This window comes from Astyanax mexicanus, chromosome 14 (assembly GCF_023375975.1).
Source record: "Astyanax mexicanus isolate ESR-SI-001 chromosome 14, AstMex3_surface, whole genome shotgun sequence".
NCBI classification, from domain to species: domain Eukaryota; kingdom Metazoa; phylum Chordata; class Actinopteri; order Characiformes; family Acestrorhamphidae; genus Astyanax; species Astyanax mexicanus.
Genome location: NC_064421.1, coordinates 23,062,783 through 23,079,875, shown reverse-complemented (window position 1 = coordinate 23,079,875; position 17,093 = coordinate 23,062,783). Strand labels below are relative to the sequence as shown.

At 38.1% G+C, this 17,093-nt stretch overlaps 1 protein-coding gene across 1 annotated transcript in view; it reads left to right on the top strand.

Annotated features, from left to right (window-relative positions):
* The window catches only part of zgc:174356 (uncharacterized protein LOC100137120 homolog), a 59,324-nt gene that overhangs the window by 28,887 nt on the left and 13,344 nt on the right, over positions 1 to 17,093 (top strand). Inside the window, exon 6 of the mRNA XM_049464174.1 lies at positions 4,211 to 4,367. Coding sequence (XP_049320131.1) covers positions 4,211 to 4,367 — 157 coding nt within the window. The remainder of the gene's footprint in view (positions 1 to 4,210; positions 4,368 to 17,093) is intronic.

Genomic DNA, 17,093 nt, shown 5'->3' with positions numbered 1-17,093 from the left:
TTTATAAAACTCAACAAAATATACCCTCATCGTCAAAGAAATAGTAAAAAAAAAAAAAAATAGCTGCAAAAAGTGCTGTTTGAATGGAGGGTAAAAAGATTAGCAGGTTGATTTAAGGCAGGGCTCAGCAATAGGCAAAAGCATGAAACATCTGGACTGTGAGGCTGTTTTAAGTATAATTAATGATAAAGAAAATCATAAAAATAAAATGCTTCTCTGGCGAGTTTTAGTTTACATTCCTCCCCTGTCTCTCTGCTGCGCTCTGCGAGACTTTAGTTTCTGCCCGTTCTCAATTTTCCACCCGCTCTTGGGCTCCCTATCTCCTTATAAGGACATTTGTTCCCGGCCGTGTCCCAATTCACTAGTCGGGGCAGCGGTAGTGTATTGGACCGCGACCCTGAAGACATGGGTTCGATCCCGCATGTATTTTTTTCTTTCTTCTTGGGTTTACCTGCTTTAAATTCAACTGTTCTGCAATTGGGTTCAACAACCCTCTGGGCCGGAGAGCTACTAGTCTGTAGCACTCCATCCCATTACACTTCATTTTCCAAGACATTTTTTTTTGTGGCCCGCCAAAAACTGGCTTGAAATTATCTGGCCCGCGGCCAAACTTAATTGCTAAATTGTGTCAGTGTGCCTTTACTATCGTAACAATGGGAAAAGTACACCTTGCGCTGCTCTAAACGCACAAAAGGCATGTATTAATCTACAAAATTTAGATTTTGACTTTTGATAACAAGCAGAGTGTTTTAGAACAAAGAAGCACCCAAAACATATAAGGTAGGCCCAGAGATGAGAACCACTGCTTTATCATGGTTAATCTAAAAAAAAAAAAGTGGTCTAACTACACAATGCAACAAACAAAACAACACTGTTTTCATAAGTTTACAGCAAGAAGGTAAGAATATAGTAAGATTATAAACAGCCAAATATACTTTGTTTCTTACCTGAGGGCAACACGTTGCCAGGTTAGTTAATCATGGGTGTGTTTTGAGGGTAACATAAACTTGCTATTCCCTTTAAGAGCCAGCTGCGCTCTGACTATGGCGGATTGCTATTTCAACAGTGCAACTACATGAATGTGTATAATGCTTCTCAGCAGAAGAGTTAATATTAAATTTGCATAGCTGTCAACATGCATAAGTTATGGTTTATTGCACTCCTGCATGTTCATGTGTATGTATTAAGCTGGGCTGTACTTGCACTGGGTACATGCCAGGGTTGACAATTTACTGTCAAGATAGCAATGAGTGTCTGACTAGGTTGTATTTAGTCAGTGGTGCACCTGTGTTTTGAACATGGTAAGATAGCAATGATATATTTATTGAGGTACTCATACAGAAGTAGTGTGTAACACTACTTGTGTTACACTACTTGTGTAAAACATGCGTAATAGAACTTTCCAGATGTTGCTAACATGTTTCAGCGTGCAGTTATAGAGGTTCCTAATCGTGTCCTGTAATAATCTGTTTCATGCTGTTTTCAGTAGGGGTGAAGTGTTCATAAAGTGGTCAATAGCCTCTTAAACATTTTCAATCAGGGGTAGGTCTGGCAATGCAGCTGGCCATGCCATATCATCTGGATCTTTAAAGCAAGAACTTGAGATGACAGCAGTATGGGGATGAGCTGGAATGTTGGAATAGCGCACTGGAGTCACATCAGTTTATGATTTCAGTGTTAAAATGAATGTCTAAAGAACTCAGATTTGATTATTATTCTCATGCATCTGTGTCAGAGTTTGGATGTTCTGACTTTTATTAGGTTGTTATCAAGATTATTGCTCTTTTTATTGAAAACAATTTCCCTCATATTTCATCATGCATAATTTCTCTTCTCAAAATCATTGTTTGTCCAAATGCAAAGTTACACATTGTGAATGAAGTAGGCAAAACACATTGTAGCGAAATGTGCCAGGCATAGGCTACGTACTATATAGTCAAACGTTTGGACACAAATTAAACTTTCTGCATTTCAGATTAATACTAAAAAAGAAAAAAAAAAAGAATTATTAAGCAAACAAACCAGTATAGGTTTTATATGTTAAATTCTTCAAAGTAGCACCTCCTGCTTAGATGACAGTTTTGCACATCTTGGTATTTTCTCAGTCAGCTTTATGAGGTAAAACCTGGAATGACTTGTCAAGAGTTAATTGCTCTATTTTATTGTCCTTTTATTTGTGTTTGCGAGCATCAGTTGTGTTGTGAAGAGGTAGAGATGTGTACAGAAAATGTTATATATATACTATTTGAGTATACTTGAAAAAATGAAAGTCAGTCCATCCAGAAAACTATGAAAGTATCATCAAAGACCATCAAAAACATTATGATGAAACTGGCTCTCATCAGGACCTCACAGAGGAAAGGAAGACCAAGAGTTACCTCTGTTGCACAGGATAAATTAATCTCTGATAAGTGCTCCACAGTGCTCCACGTAAATCCTTCACACTTACAAGTTTACAACATGATTCCAGATGACTTCAGAATACTTTACAACGTAGAAAAAAATAAAACATCCAATAAACTATTATAAAGTAATAAATTCAACGTCATAACAAAACTCATAACAAAATTGTTATCTTCATTTACATCTTATTCAGAGTGACTTCCAAGGTTATTCCCATTACAGAGAGTTGGGCCAATGTAGTGTTAGGAGTCTGGCTCAAGGATGCTTATTGGTGTAGCACAGCATATAGTCACCCAGACCAGGAACTAAACTGCAGTCTCCCATATAATGTGGTAGCTCACTGGCAGGGGGTGGTGTTATCCACTGCGCCACACCACCCATCACCACAGCAACACAGCAGATATAAAAGACGAAATTCCCCAACATTTTAAACTTTCTCTTCTATATTTTTTTTGCTGCAGTGTATAAATGATGCCTACCTGATGCAGCACTTGTAATTCATACAGCTCATTGTTTTTTTGGAGCCTTTTTTCCACCACTATGGCAACAGTTCAAGATTTGTCCTGCTCACAAATTTGACTGGAGCTGCTATTGATCATGACTGCTGAATAAGCGTGCAGACTGAATACAAGAATGCCAGAAAGGTGTCAAATAAATGATGTAAAATGGATAAAGGAGCAAAATCTTACAAGACATCATATTGATTAAAAAAAGATTCAGAAGTTTGTAAGTAAGTAAGTAAATGCAATGTTTTGGTTAAGGTTGGCTGGTTGCCATGTTCAGGGGGAATTTATTAGGGCTTCTTCCAAATGTCATGGACAGGGCAAGCAGATGTCAAAAAACGGGTAGGCAGGTACAACGCATGTAAATCTATGAGGTACCACTTTAAAATAAGACTACCTTTATAAAGGGTTTATAAATATTATTAATGGTTACTAATCAGGTTGTAAATGCCTTAAAAATCATTAATAATCAGTTATAACATATACGTAGAAAGGGCAACAATATAGATGGCTGTGGGTTCATTATTTGGCAAACAAAAGGTTTGTTTGTTGCCCTTTCTACGTAGTTCTACGTGTTATAACTGATTATTAATGATTTTTAAGGCATTTACAACCTAATTAGTAACCATTAATAAACTAATTGTAAACCATTTATAAAGGTAGTCTTATTTTAAAGTGGTACCATCTATAATCCAGGTCAGAGCACAAACCAATAGGTCAAACACAGAAAAAAAAAAATCAAACACAAATGACAATGTTCGGAACTCCAGTAAGACAGCACTGACTCTTCTCAAAACTGCAGCATACAATAGCTGTGCTCAAAGCCTTGACAGCCTACAACTAAGGTGGGCCCCATTTTTTGAAGCAGAATTTGTTTTAAAATGTTAGTTTTAATAATTATTGTTCATTTATGTGAAGAAATGGGATCCAGCCTACTTAAGTCAGAGACTAGACCTATCTACACAGGTAAATAAATAGGTGCTTTAAAAAGTATTCTTCAGTTATTTAAAGAGCTGCAGTTGTGTAATTAATGGGTTGGTCCCATTAATTATATTTTATTCCATAGTTCCATAGGGGTGTGGCTTAGCTACAGCACACTGGAGCACATGGCCTGTCCATGTGCAGTCCCTACAGAATCTAGCAATAAGCTAGTGGAGAAAAAAAGGGATGTTCCTTTTGTCATTGATCTGCTCCTGTGATCCAGTAAGGTTTAAAAATGTTTTCTGCATTTCAAGCTCGTAATGTGTTTCTGCCGCATAGCAGAAACAGTCTGAATAACGCTCATTATCTATGCCCCCATTTAGGTGCCATGTTCTCCTTCTCCGCCTCAGTGGAGGCCACCTGTATCCTCCTCGGTGCCGTTATCTTCAACGGCCTCTACCCACAGACCCTGCCCACCTTCCCCGGCTTCCCCTTCATCATCATGGCCGGCTTCTGCATCATCGTGCTCATCCTAATGCAGTAAGTGGCGGCATATCTGATGCAGATTCTGCACGTTTTCTATATTAAGATGCATCAGTGGCGAGAGCGGCATATTGACTCACAAACATGATGTTAATGTTTGTTGACATGCGTAACAATCCTGGCGAACCTCATCGTCAGACGAGGTGACACTGTAATTATCTCATATTAATGCTGATGCTCTCTGATGCATTATGAGTAATTGCCCTACAACTCTAACCATTTTACAGGGGCTCCAGTCAGATGTACATGCTTTCCAATGGAAATATTGAATTACAACAAATACTGCTAATGCTAAGAGTTAGAAATCAGAATCATAATCAAAATCACTTTATTTCACCGGGTATGTCCCACATACACTGAAAAAAATATGCGTAAAATTGACTTAAAAAAGTTTCGCAACTTTCTGCTTTTTTTTAAGTAAATTTAATTTCATGTAAATTTAAGTAACTTCAACTCAATCAATCCTTTCTTTTAGTAAACTTTACTTAATTTATTCTTGCTGAATCAATCCTTTCTTTTAGTAAACTTTACTTAATTTATTCTTGCTGAATCAATCCTTTCTTTTAGTTCCCTTTACTTAATTTCTGCATACAATATTTGTTTGTAAACAGACCAAGTCTCACTGTCTCAACCGTTCCCATTCATTCAATGAAAATGAAGCCAAAATCTTCCGCCATGTTGCTGATCCTGATACTCGAGTCTGCGCAGTAGAGACCAGAGGAGGGAGAAAGACTGTGGAGAGACAGCCTACTCATTTAAATAACCCCGCCCCTGAGGGCTGCCTCAAGGTGACAGACTGCAGAGCGGAGCTGACGGTCTGTTATTGGTCCCGCCCATAACCAGCCCTTTTACCATAACCACACCTTTTTTGAATAGAGCTGAATAACGTTTTAAATAACGAATTATGTGGGGATATAAACATTTGACAGTATAAGCAGAGGTTACACTACTTGTTGCATTTAAATAATGGAGGTAGAATTACAGTATATTAGAAAAAAACGTGATTGAAAGTTGTCTGTTTTGCCATTGAAACCTATAGGGATGGGTGGGGTTACACAACTTTCTGCAACCGAACAGCAGGGGGTGCCCAACCTGTGGTGACTTCACTTTTGAGAGACTTTTTTTTTATAGCTCTGTCCAGCTATACACAGTCTATGGTCTCAAAACATGGTTGGCATGTAATACATTCTTTTTAGTATACTAGTATAAATAATGTATTACATGCCATCCATGTGTTGAGACAGTGTTATATATTAAATTTCAGGAATTATAACATATTATGTATCATAAATTATTTGAGTAATATTGTATAAATTAAGTAATTGTAATTAGGTGATATTGTATGCAGAAATTAAGTAAAGGTTACTAAAAGAAAGGACTGACTGAAGTTCAGTTCACTTATTTACTCTATGTAACATTACATTCAATTTAAGTTAACTAAATTTACATGAAATTAAATTGACTTAAAAAAGTTAATTTACACATCATTTTATTCAGTGTGCAAGGAATTTGTTTGACATGTAACAGTTACGAAAGAAGATACAATAATCAATAAATAGAATGAGAATATAGTTAAAAGTACTAAAGGAATAAAGAGCACTGAAGAGCAATAGAAGCTAAGAGATGAAAATGAAATAAAATAAAATAAAAATCATAACTGTACACACATGAATATTATTGTATCCAAAAAATATTGAACTATATTGGTAGCTTTATGTTAAAAAAAAAACATATAAAGAAAGTTGCAGATGATGTTTACATTACAGAAGAACATCTGTACAGCTGTGCAAATGAGCAAAGTGCAAGTGAGCGAATTGTAAATGCAGTCAAATGAGTTTCCCCCCAAAACACACACAAACACACACACAGATACATGCTGTACTTTTGAGATTCTCGCAGAGGAGCACAGTATAATATGCATAAAGGATATGTAATCACTTGCTAATGTGCTGTAATTGCGCTGAGGAGGAATTGTATGTGCTAATTTCATTTTTCTCGGGCGTGGGTTGCGCACGAGCATCGTTTTGTCTTAATGGAGGATAATATCTCTTGAAGCGAAGATTTCCTTCTGTTTACCTCGTACGTCTTTATTGCTTTTATATCTGCTCTCATTCTCTAACTCTGACGATGAAATATTCTCATATTTCCATAATGCAAATCCTGTTTATCCTCTCATAGTACGAAACATTTCCCAGCGATTTCCTTACATTATTCCTCTATATAAGCCAATAAAAGTCACGAGAGTGGAGCCACATCAACTAAAGATGATAATCACCAGCCCAGAACGGCCTCGTGCATTTTGCCACAATTGAACGCGGGACCCTGATGTTACTCGGTCCCCAGTGGACGAATAGGGACAAAGTGGAATTAGATATTGATCTGTCTCTTGTGTATTCCTTCAGACTCCAGCCCTCTGAACAAGAAAGAGTGATGACACACACTGTCATTAACAAAAAGATGACTGCACCACCTAAAGTTAAATTTAGCAATATAATCACAGTGATTCTCAGGCTCCTGAGTGGCACAGCTGTCTAAGCGCTGGCTCTGTCATCAGGAGGTTATAAATTCAATACCTGCTGCATGTCCTGGAGTTCATAACTGCATAACAGTCCTCGCTTTCTCTGGATGGGTAAGAAGCCCCCTTAAAACAAGCCCCCTCCTCCATCAGCTAGCATGATTCTTGACGTTAGCAGTTGACGTTAGCATCTGCTCTATGCCTTTTTTTTTGCCTGTGCAGTTTTGTTGTATGTTTTTTGGTGTGTTTGGCAACTACAATCTTGCCTTTTTTGTCGTTTCATGTCCTTTTCAGAAATGTCACAGATATTTTACACTGGCATGTTAAAAGCCATGGAATGGGAGCTAGTATCATGTCCCATGACTTTTGTCACGTCCCCATGGAAGCTAATGTTCAGTTTTTGAATTAGTTTCTCTGATTTTGTTACTTATAGGTAGATGTTTGAGTAAAATGAACATTGTTGTTTTATTCCATAAACTACAAACAACATTTCTCCCAAATTTTCCATATACAAATATTGTCATTTAGAGCACTTACATGCAGAAAATGAGAAATGACTGGAATAAAAAAAAGAAGCAGAGACCTCAAATAATGCAAAGAAAACAAGTTCATATTCATAAAGTTGTAAGAGTTTAAAAATCTATATTTGTTGGAATAACTCTGGTTTTTAATCACATTTTTCATGTATCTTGTCATGTTCTCCTCCACAAGTCTTACACATTGCTTTTGGATAACTTTATGTCACCCCTGGTGCAAAAATTCAAGCAGTTCAGCTTGGTTTGATGGCTTGTGATCATCCATCTTCCTCTTGATTATATTTCAGAGGTTTTCAATTTGGACATTTTTTTTCTAGTTTGTTCGTATGGACAAATCTGGCCAGACACCACCAGTCACTAACATTATCACCCACTGCACTGTCCACTGTGGGCGATAATGCCTTCCTTAATATATTCTCGGGAAGCAGAATATTAAATGCCCACAAAACTTCAAAAATGGAATGACCCATCTATCTGACACCCTATGTCTATCAGGCCTTGCTTAAACTCTGATAATTCATGTTAACATGCCATTAAGTTCTAACCAATGAGTGTTCAGCCCGAGATAATACCTCACAACATATATACAACATATAGGTGTGGGTGTTCTCATGCCATTCCCTGAGGTAACACTTCATGATCAATTTAGATACTGATAACCCATGACTTTTGGCATGGCTGTGTGCATGGATGTGTAACTTGTGTTTTTATATAGCTTTTCATGTTTTCGTTGAAATAGGCTGTATTGCTTTTAATAACATTCCAGCTAAACATGACCTGATATAATATATCAGTGTTTCATAAATACTTCAGTTAAAAGCTAATAATAATTCCAAAACTGTTCTTCTACCAAAATTAATTCTCTAATTAATTAATGAACTGTAGGCCGTAAGCTAACTGTACACAAAAATAAAGATTATTACAATGTTTTCAATGATTTGCTGCATTAATTCAAAACCAACAGAAATAAGGCAGATGATAAATTACAATGAGCCGCTGTGTTTTTCACCAGCATTCTAAAATGACTAAAGAGCTTTTTCCCTTTGCTTCACCCTGAGTTTTTTTCTGGGTTGATAGCACTTCCTGACATGCCTTGTTTTTTTATTATTATCTTCCCATTCCCTCCAAATGAAGGTTTGGTGTATTTTTAACAAACCTATTTCAAAGTATGTTCCACATAACCTTGCTTTAAATTGATTCCCTTGAGTTTATGACTCAACATGTGGAAGTGGCGTAAGCATTTCTTAAACAAACATCAATTCATCTCTAGCAGTGTGAGGAATAATAAAGTGCCTAATGTGATTCAGAGGCATAGTCAACAGGTTCAATGGCAGTAAGATGTTGATGAAAGTTTTCACAATATTTAGCACAAATGTTTTCACTGTTGTATCAGTAGTTCCCACTTTCCACTTTTCTAAGAGCGTTTTACACCTGTAGTGTGTTTCTATGGTCCTGATCAGTTAATGGGTTTGTTAACTTGCATTTTCTCCCTCTGTTTGGTTTGGTTTCACAAAGGCATGAACCAAAATGGACCAAGATACGCATCAATAAACTTTGTGAGCACGCTGTGTCCTCTGATTGGTCAGAGCAGGAGCAAGAAAGTAAATATAGCAAAAAGATTCTGTGTTCCAGTGCATATATCTTTTCAGTGTAAAGCTGCTTTAACACTGAACGCTGAAAATGTGCTGCTGTGCATTGAAACACAGTGTTTTAATAGGCCGTGCTGCACAGATGTACTTGTAGTAAACGGATTTGTGCAGCTGTGAGTAGTGAACGCTGCACAAACAGCGTGTGTGAACAGCATGGAGCAGAGACAGTATTTGTTTATAGCTGTGGTATTTAGCATTATCTGGCTAATATCTCATATAAAACTGCACCTTATCAGCAGTTTAGCTCAAATAAAAGGAGTATGTTTAATAGCTAGGTCGAATCAAGACCGGATCACGTTCTCACCACAATCGAACTGCTCCAGAGGTCATTTGGGACCAGACGAAACCTGTTGGAGGAAGTGGTATCGGTCTAGTTTTGATCCAAACTCAAGTTCGATTATTATTTTTACACCTGCTCAATCGAACCGCATTAAGGGCACAAACGAACCAGAGTGCGTATTAACCTGGGCCAAATAGTGCTGGTGTCAAACCGATCTAATAATTATCAGTGTTTTACAAAAACCTATGACCAGAGGATTGGAGGTTTGAATCTCGGTTCATGCTGCTGCATCAGCAGCCAGAGCCTGAGAGAGCCTCGCTCTCTATGGGTGGTAGATGTACCTTTCTTTCCCCTCATCACCTACAAGGTGATGTCGGCCAACACAAGCATCTGTTAGCTGATGGTAACATGGTAATGCTAGCTTCACACAAGTCAGAGGAGGCACGTGCTAGTCTTCACCATCCTAGTGTTGGGTTTTTTACAAGTGATAGGGAGAGTCCAGAGTTGCCAGGTTCGCAGTTTTCCCGCCAAATTGGGCTGTAAAAAAAACAGTTCCACTTAAAAATTTCAGGTGTGGCAGGGTGCATTTTTTAGGGCTGCTTTTACAGATTATCACAGCCCCCAAAAAACAAAAAAAAGTGCATGTTGCTTTGGATGTTACATGAACAAACGTTTACAAATCGACACTAAAATTAATCTTCCAAGATTACAACAATAAGAAAGGAGAACATAACGACATAAAGGACAGCATATGAGAGAGAGAGAGAGAGAGAGAGAGAGAGAAAAGAGACAGAAATTGCAATGTAACCAGAAATTACAAGGCGATGAAGAAAAATGTTAAAGAGGAGAAAAAAAGAGTTCAGGAGGGGCAAGAACAGAAATTAGTTAATAAAAGTCAGTTCTTTTTTTGTTATGTTATGTTTTTGACTGGGATATAAAACTGTTATAAAAGAGCTGATACAATATTATTAATGACTTTAATAAATATAGCAATACTGATAATAAATCCCTTATAAACACAATACTAAGTTATAGACTCATAGTTGTTTTGACGTTTGCTTCAAACATGTGACAGACATATACTGTATTTTGGGCTAGTTTAAGCTTCTGAAGGGCAGGTTTTAGTCTGACTTTGAGCTGGATATTTTTGTTTAGACCTGGAAACCCTGGGAAGTCCTGATGCATGGGTTATGTAATTGGCTTTAACAAATTGAACATATAGAAAAACTCGTATCTCAAAAAGAGAGAGGAAAAAAGAAAAAGCTACTATTTTTGACCACATCACTATACAACCGTGTAGCTGTGGGGCTGACCCTAGATCAGTCTTTCTGTTCTTATTAAATCCTAATTTGTACCCAGTTATGTCTAGTTTCCACCCACTAGCTAGATCTCCCCATATCACATGATGTTAGCGATAATGGGAGGATGAATTCTAGTATGTACAGCCTCCAATCCGCAATAAGTGCCACCATGTCTTTTGATATAAATGTCCAGTGGTTATATCAGATAAGAGTCAGCTAGCATTACACTAGTGAATAGAGGTGAGGCAGGGCCATCCTATCAAACATCCTACCCAGTGAGAGAGAGAGAGAGAGAGAGAGAGAGAGAGAGAGAGAGAGAGAGAGAGAGAGAAAGAGTGAGGCTGATAATGATGTCATGGACTCAGCAGTGATCAAACTTGAACTCTCTTACATCTGTGCTCTCAACACCCAGCTCTCTAGCTCAAGCATTTTATGGCTAAACCAATACCTGATAAATGTGAAATCCTTTGGCCTCAGAACCCAGCACAGCATCAGGTCCATGCAAGGCCTGTATGGGTAAACCAATGGTTTGGTCTATGGGTTCAATGGGGGCTCCACCAAGATCAGTGATGCTACCAGAAGGGTTTTAAAAAGTGGGTTGTACACTACACATGGAGCCGAGATAGGGTCCCTGTAATATTAACTCATAAGACCCCAAACTAAGTTTTTAATATTGATCTAAATGTAAAAATTTAATCAGTTTATTGAGCACATTTATGTTTTTTGTATTATTGTGATAAAAAAGCATGTCTTTAATATTTTCATTTTAAATCCTGATGTAACCAACAGCTCTGAAAAGAAATAAGAGACCACTTAAAAATAAAAGAGTTTCTTTAATTTTACAAAATTAAAAATCTCTGGGATATAATCAAGAGGAAAATGGATTATCACAATCCGTCAAAGCAAGCTGAACTGCTTGAGTTTTTGCACTAGGAATGGCATAAAGTTATCCAAAAGCAGTGTGTAAGACTGGTGGAGGAGAACATGCCAAGATGCATGAAAACTGGTGTGATTAAAAGTTAGTCCACCAAATATTGATTTCTGAACTCTTAAAACTTTGTTAATATGAACTTGTTGTCTTTGCATTATTTGAGGTCTGAAAACTCAGACATTTCTCCTTTTCTGCAAATAAATGCTCTAAATGACAGTATTTTTATTTGGAATTTGGGAGAAATGTTGTCCGTAGTTTATAAAATAAAACAACAACATTTATTTTACTCAAACATATACCTATAAATAGCAAAATCAGAGAAACTGATTCAGAAACTGAATTGGCCTCTTAATCTGTAAATGGTCATGTCAGAACTATCAGTTCTACAGGGATTAAAACATTTCATTAAAGCATTTGAATGGCTGGAACTGTTCTGTATAAGCTGAATCTACACTGTAAATAGAGCTGATTTAATCTCCAGCACTTACCCAGCACTCCTACATTCTTTAAATGAGGTCAGATGAACGAACACACATCGTCCTGTAGTGATGCTCTCAGGATGTTCAGTGTGTGTCAGTTATAGACTTCACAAGTTAAAATGACTGAGAAAGCGCAGTAAGGATCTTTACACAGCTTATAAAGCCTCTGTATCCCACATATCCCACATATTCCACCCATGTGAGCCCCACATGCTGACTGGGTAGCTAAAGCCCTTGAGAATACGAAACCAAGACTCTACATAGTCATCAGGATAAACTCAATAACTACTACAGAAAAATATTGAAGCGAGGGTAGATATTGTCAGTGTCCAATCAAAAACAAGTATATCCACTTCTGTCATTTTTTTGGTTTTGTTTGCTACATATAATTTGGCCACACAAACTGTCCCTTATTTTGGCAACATTTCTTGATGAATGGCACAATAGAAATCAAAAATCAAAAAATGACCTAAATTAAGTTTTACTTACATTGACTTCCACTGAATGTTAACAAGGTTTAATCTTTCTATTTTAAAGTTGCTGTTTCAGAGATACTTTTTTTTTTAATTGGACAGTGATGATATGGTAAAAGATGATACTAGACAAACCCTAGAAAAAATAATAGACAACTGAATACCAAAAGCTAAGGCTAGGATGTACCTAAGGAGGGCATATGGCTAAACAAAGGCTAAAGGTTAACATTAGCCACACAGAAGAAGTGAGAATGGCTGGCCAGAGCATAAAATCCACCAGTCGCCACACTGGAGAAGAGACAACGGCTGACTGGAGCCTAAAAACTAAGGCTAACTGTACCTGAGAAAGCAGAATTTCTGGCAGAGTAGAGGCAAAGTAGCATGTGCTGCTGTAATTATTTGTGCCTGGGATTTTTTCAGCTAGCCAATCGAACACTGAGATCACCCAAAAATAACAGCAATATTACCTCATAATAAGATTCATAATAATTACAAAAATTAAGTTTGTCTTAGCTGTGTAAACTAGGCTAGGCTAGGCTAGGCTATCTTAGCAATGTGGCCGTGGGCAGTGGTCTGTCATGATGACGTAAACAAGCCAATCAAAAAAAGGGCCTATTTGTAAACCCACTGTAAAAAGAAAATCAGAGTGTTTAAGTCTAAAGAAAATAAATAAAAGAGATTTGAAGGGGTGTATAAAGCTGCAACTAAGCATTTTTAGCCCACAAAGAAAGTTACAGTACAAAACCTACTTACTGTACTTCAGAGAACTGTATTTACATTAAATTTTAAGTTCAAATTCTTTATTTAAAAACGACAGAACTTTAAAAGAGCTGGAGTTTAAAGCGTGTTGGACTTCGCTCTTTCTTGTTCTGAGAGCATCTTTGCGTGTGTGTCGTGAAGCTAGCCTGATTTGGCAACAGCACATTAACTATAATTAGACTGTAAATGGCTTTCCATTGTTTCACACCACACAATCACTAGAACTTGCTTTTCGCACACACTCTGAGTCAGAAACACTCATTCTTTCCACATCATTATGGCACGTCTGAGTTATGAGAAGTAGCCTTTGACTGCCGAAGACTTTGAAAAGTGACGCACATGTCAAGTCGGCGATAAACAGCTCCAGCGCCTCCATTAGCGGCACCTACTGTAAACCGCGTCTGACGAACATCTGATTTTTCTTATGAATACTCTATAATTATGTGATTGTCTTTTGTCATAAAGGTATTAAGTGAAGCACCTCTGCAATAAGGGCTGTGTGTGTGTGTGTGTGTGTGTGGTGGTTAGTGAAGTGTGGCACGGTTACTGTAGCCAGGCTGTAATTATGCCGCTAATGGGCTGCTCCCTGGGGTTGGGCCTACTTGGGCCTTCTTAATCTCACAGACATGGACTTACACACACTTACATTTTTACACACATACAGTGCACACTCACAGACACACTCCCTGCCCCACACACTGCCTTCAGACGGCAATTAAGTCTGCGCGACGCAGCGGCAGCATCAGCATCAGCCGCACAAAGTCCATAATGGCCCCTCGCCAGTGCACTGCTGGGGAGTGATAGGTGTACAATCAGCGACTGGCACAGCGGAATGACAGCAAATGAAACATTTTAATAATACCACCATATTAGACCCCTTAATGCTACCTTTTGTCAATCATATTGTTGAAAGTGAATCTGAATGGAGCCAAGTTGAGTGTAGCAAATTAAAGTGCTAATGGCGGCTGAAATATCAGACAGCGTGGTTTAATTGAAATGGACAAGGATTTTTCTCAGGGATGCAGGGGGGGCAAGCTATTTTCAACAATATCTTCTCACAGCATCATGTGTCTCTCTCTCTCTCTCTCTCTCTCTCTTTTTTCTTTCACTCTCTGTCTGTCTACAGCCCACAGCCTTGGGGCGTGTATAATTTGAAGCTTATCAAAGTGAACACGTATTTGGGAGGAATCAGAATCGTTAAAGTCCACACGGAGATAATGAAAAATGCCATCAAAAAGTGATTGTTAGGACTCGTCGATGCTTTTTCCAACATCCATGAAATTAAATTAGATATTTGTGGCGAGAATCCCTTAGCGAGGGCTTACCTCAGCCTGCTAGCTGTTTTTTTGTTTTTTTTTAGCTTTTTAATATATTCCAATTAGCGTGGGCGCGTGTGCTTAGCATGCGTGTGCCGGTGTGTATGTGTGTGGGTGTACTGCTATTTATGTGAGCTTAAACGTGCAAAGACGTTGAAAAAAAAGAGACAGATTTGTCAGATCCGTGGGTCTTCCTAGGGTCAGCCTGCTGGAATATTGATATGAGAGAGAGAGAGAGAGAGAGAGAGAGTGAGAGATGGAAAATGAATGATGTTGATCAGATAAGTACAGCAAAGGCCAGACTGGCTCCGTGCTGCGGTTAACACAAAGCCAACCTGTACAGAAATTAGGTTAAAATGTAATTCATTAATTTCAGCCTCTCACTAGGACCTCCAACCACTGTCCCAACCCTAGTACTCTTTAAATGTGTTAAAGAATGCATTTATTGAGTATTTTAAGTTGTTAAGTTGTATAAACAGTAACTTGTCTGAGCCTAGTTGTGGAATAAAATTGCTCAGATACAGTTTTACAGTTGTATTTACAACCATGTTAGTTTGTCACAGAATGAAAAAAGAGATTTTAATCGACAGGTTTATATAATTGTGAAAGCTCACACAAACTTTTAACACTGTAACAGCCATCAATCACTAACAGGACTTTTATAGGCATTATAGGCATGGCATTTACTGGATCTACCGCTGTAAAGAATCAAAGTGACAGGGCTTCAAGTGGCTCACCAGACTAAGGGTAAAGATATACTTAACACACGTACGCATAATGGCTTCAGAAATAAATTATTCAGTATCATTAAGCATACACAAGGTACACAGTACACACAAAACAGCTAGAGGCAGTGAATCACTCAGCAACTTCTAAATGGTGGAAAGTTCTAAGAAGCAAGTGTGTGACCAGCTTCCTATATTTGTATGATGTGTTCCTGCCGAAGTTCAGAAACAAATATCCCTGCTAAAAAATCCAGCTCAAGACCAGTGATCCAGAAAAAAACTTCCCTAAGCTGGTCAAGAACTAGTTAACAAGCTAGCTAGGGATTTTTTTTGGTGACTATCTTGAGCTAGATTTTTTAGTCACATTTTTTTGTCACATTTTACTAAACTTAACATTTGAAAATTAAAATGGAAAAAAAAAAATCAGACCTCTTGCCTTCTAGTGGAAGCCTCCATAACACACACAGCATACAGGCAACCAAGTTCGTCATTATCCTAAGTGCATTTTCACACCTGAAAGTTCGAACCAGAGTCCACACTAAGGTTCACCCGTTTGTTTTATTGTGTACATTTGGTTTGGTGTCACACCTGGCGCTGACAGCGCTCCTGTCTCTCCCACACTCAGCTCTGTGTCTGCAGTCTGCACTCACTGGACTACATTGCCCAGGATGCTCCTGTCCTCTGTTCTTCTGTCATGTGTTCCTAGCTACGTGCTCTTTAAGCACTCAAACCCTGCCCTGTCCTAGTCTTTAGTGTTACCACCTGTCCCGTTTCTTACCCCACCCCTTCGTTTCCTTTCCCAGGTGTTTCCTGTTTCCCAGTTTGCATATATACCCCAAGTGTTCCTTGGTTGTTTGACCCTCTGTCTCTGTGTTTAAACTTTAGACTCTGTGTTTTACCCTGTCGTGTATAACCCTGCATTTATCTTTTATTGCTGGTAGTTTGAGCTTCTGTCCTGCTTTGTTTGAGTCAGTTAAGTTTCTGGTTTGTTTCTTTTTGCTTGTTTTTTCATTAGTCTTCTTGTCAGTCCTTTTGTTTTATAGTCTTTGATTATTTAGTCTCAGTATTTGTTTGTTCTTTAAGTTAACTTAACTTGCATTTGCATCCTGTCTCAAAATTGTTACACAAACCATCTAGAAAAGTGTTTTTACACTGCAGGTGAATTAGACCATGGTTTGACATCTGCTACTAAACTGAAAAATCTGTCTGGGCCAAACACGGAAAGTGTGAAAGCACCCTAAAAAGGTAACATCAAGAGTTTAAATCCCAGGTCATGCTCTTTTCCGGCCTGAAAGACAACAATTTCCCACGCTTTGTTTATCTGTCTGGCATGAGCATCTGTTGATTGATGTATTAGAACTATAGATTTAGCACTTTCATCTGAGAGCACTGAAATGATGATGCTGCATCAATCAAATAAACCCTATTTACCACCTTTAAACTTTAAGAGCACTTCTTATGCTTTCAGCTTCAGACAGGCTAAATGACTGCGCTTTTCTTTTTTTCAGCCTTGGTTAATTTGTTTTACAGCCAGCTGCTCATGATAGTAATACGTCTGCAGCTGAATTCAGACCTGCTGAAGAGGGAAACACAGGAGAAGCGGTCAGCATCCCACACCAGAGCATCTAGCCTTTCAGTTGTAAAGAATTAGACATTTTTAAATGCTTTTATTTGTTAAAGAATTAGCATGTTGCTTGTGGTTTTCACAGGTGCAAGAAGGTGTAATGAGTCACAGCACAGGCTGGGGAAGTTAATAACT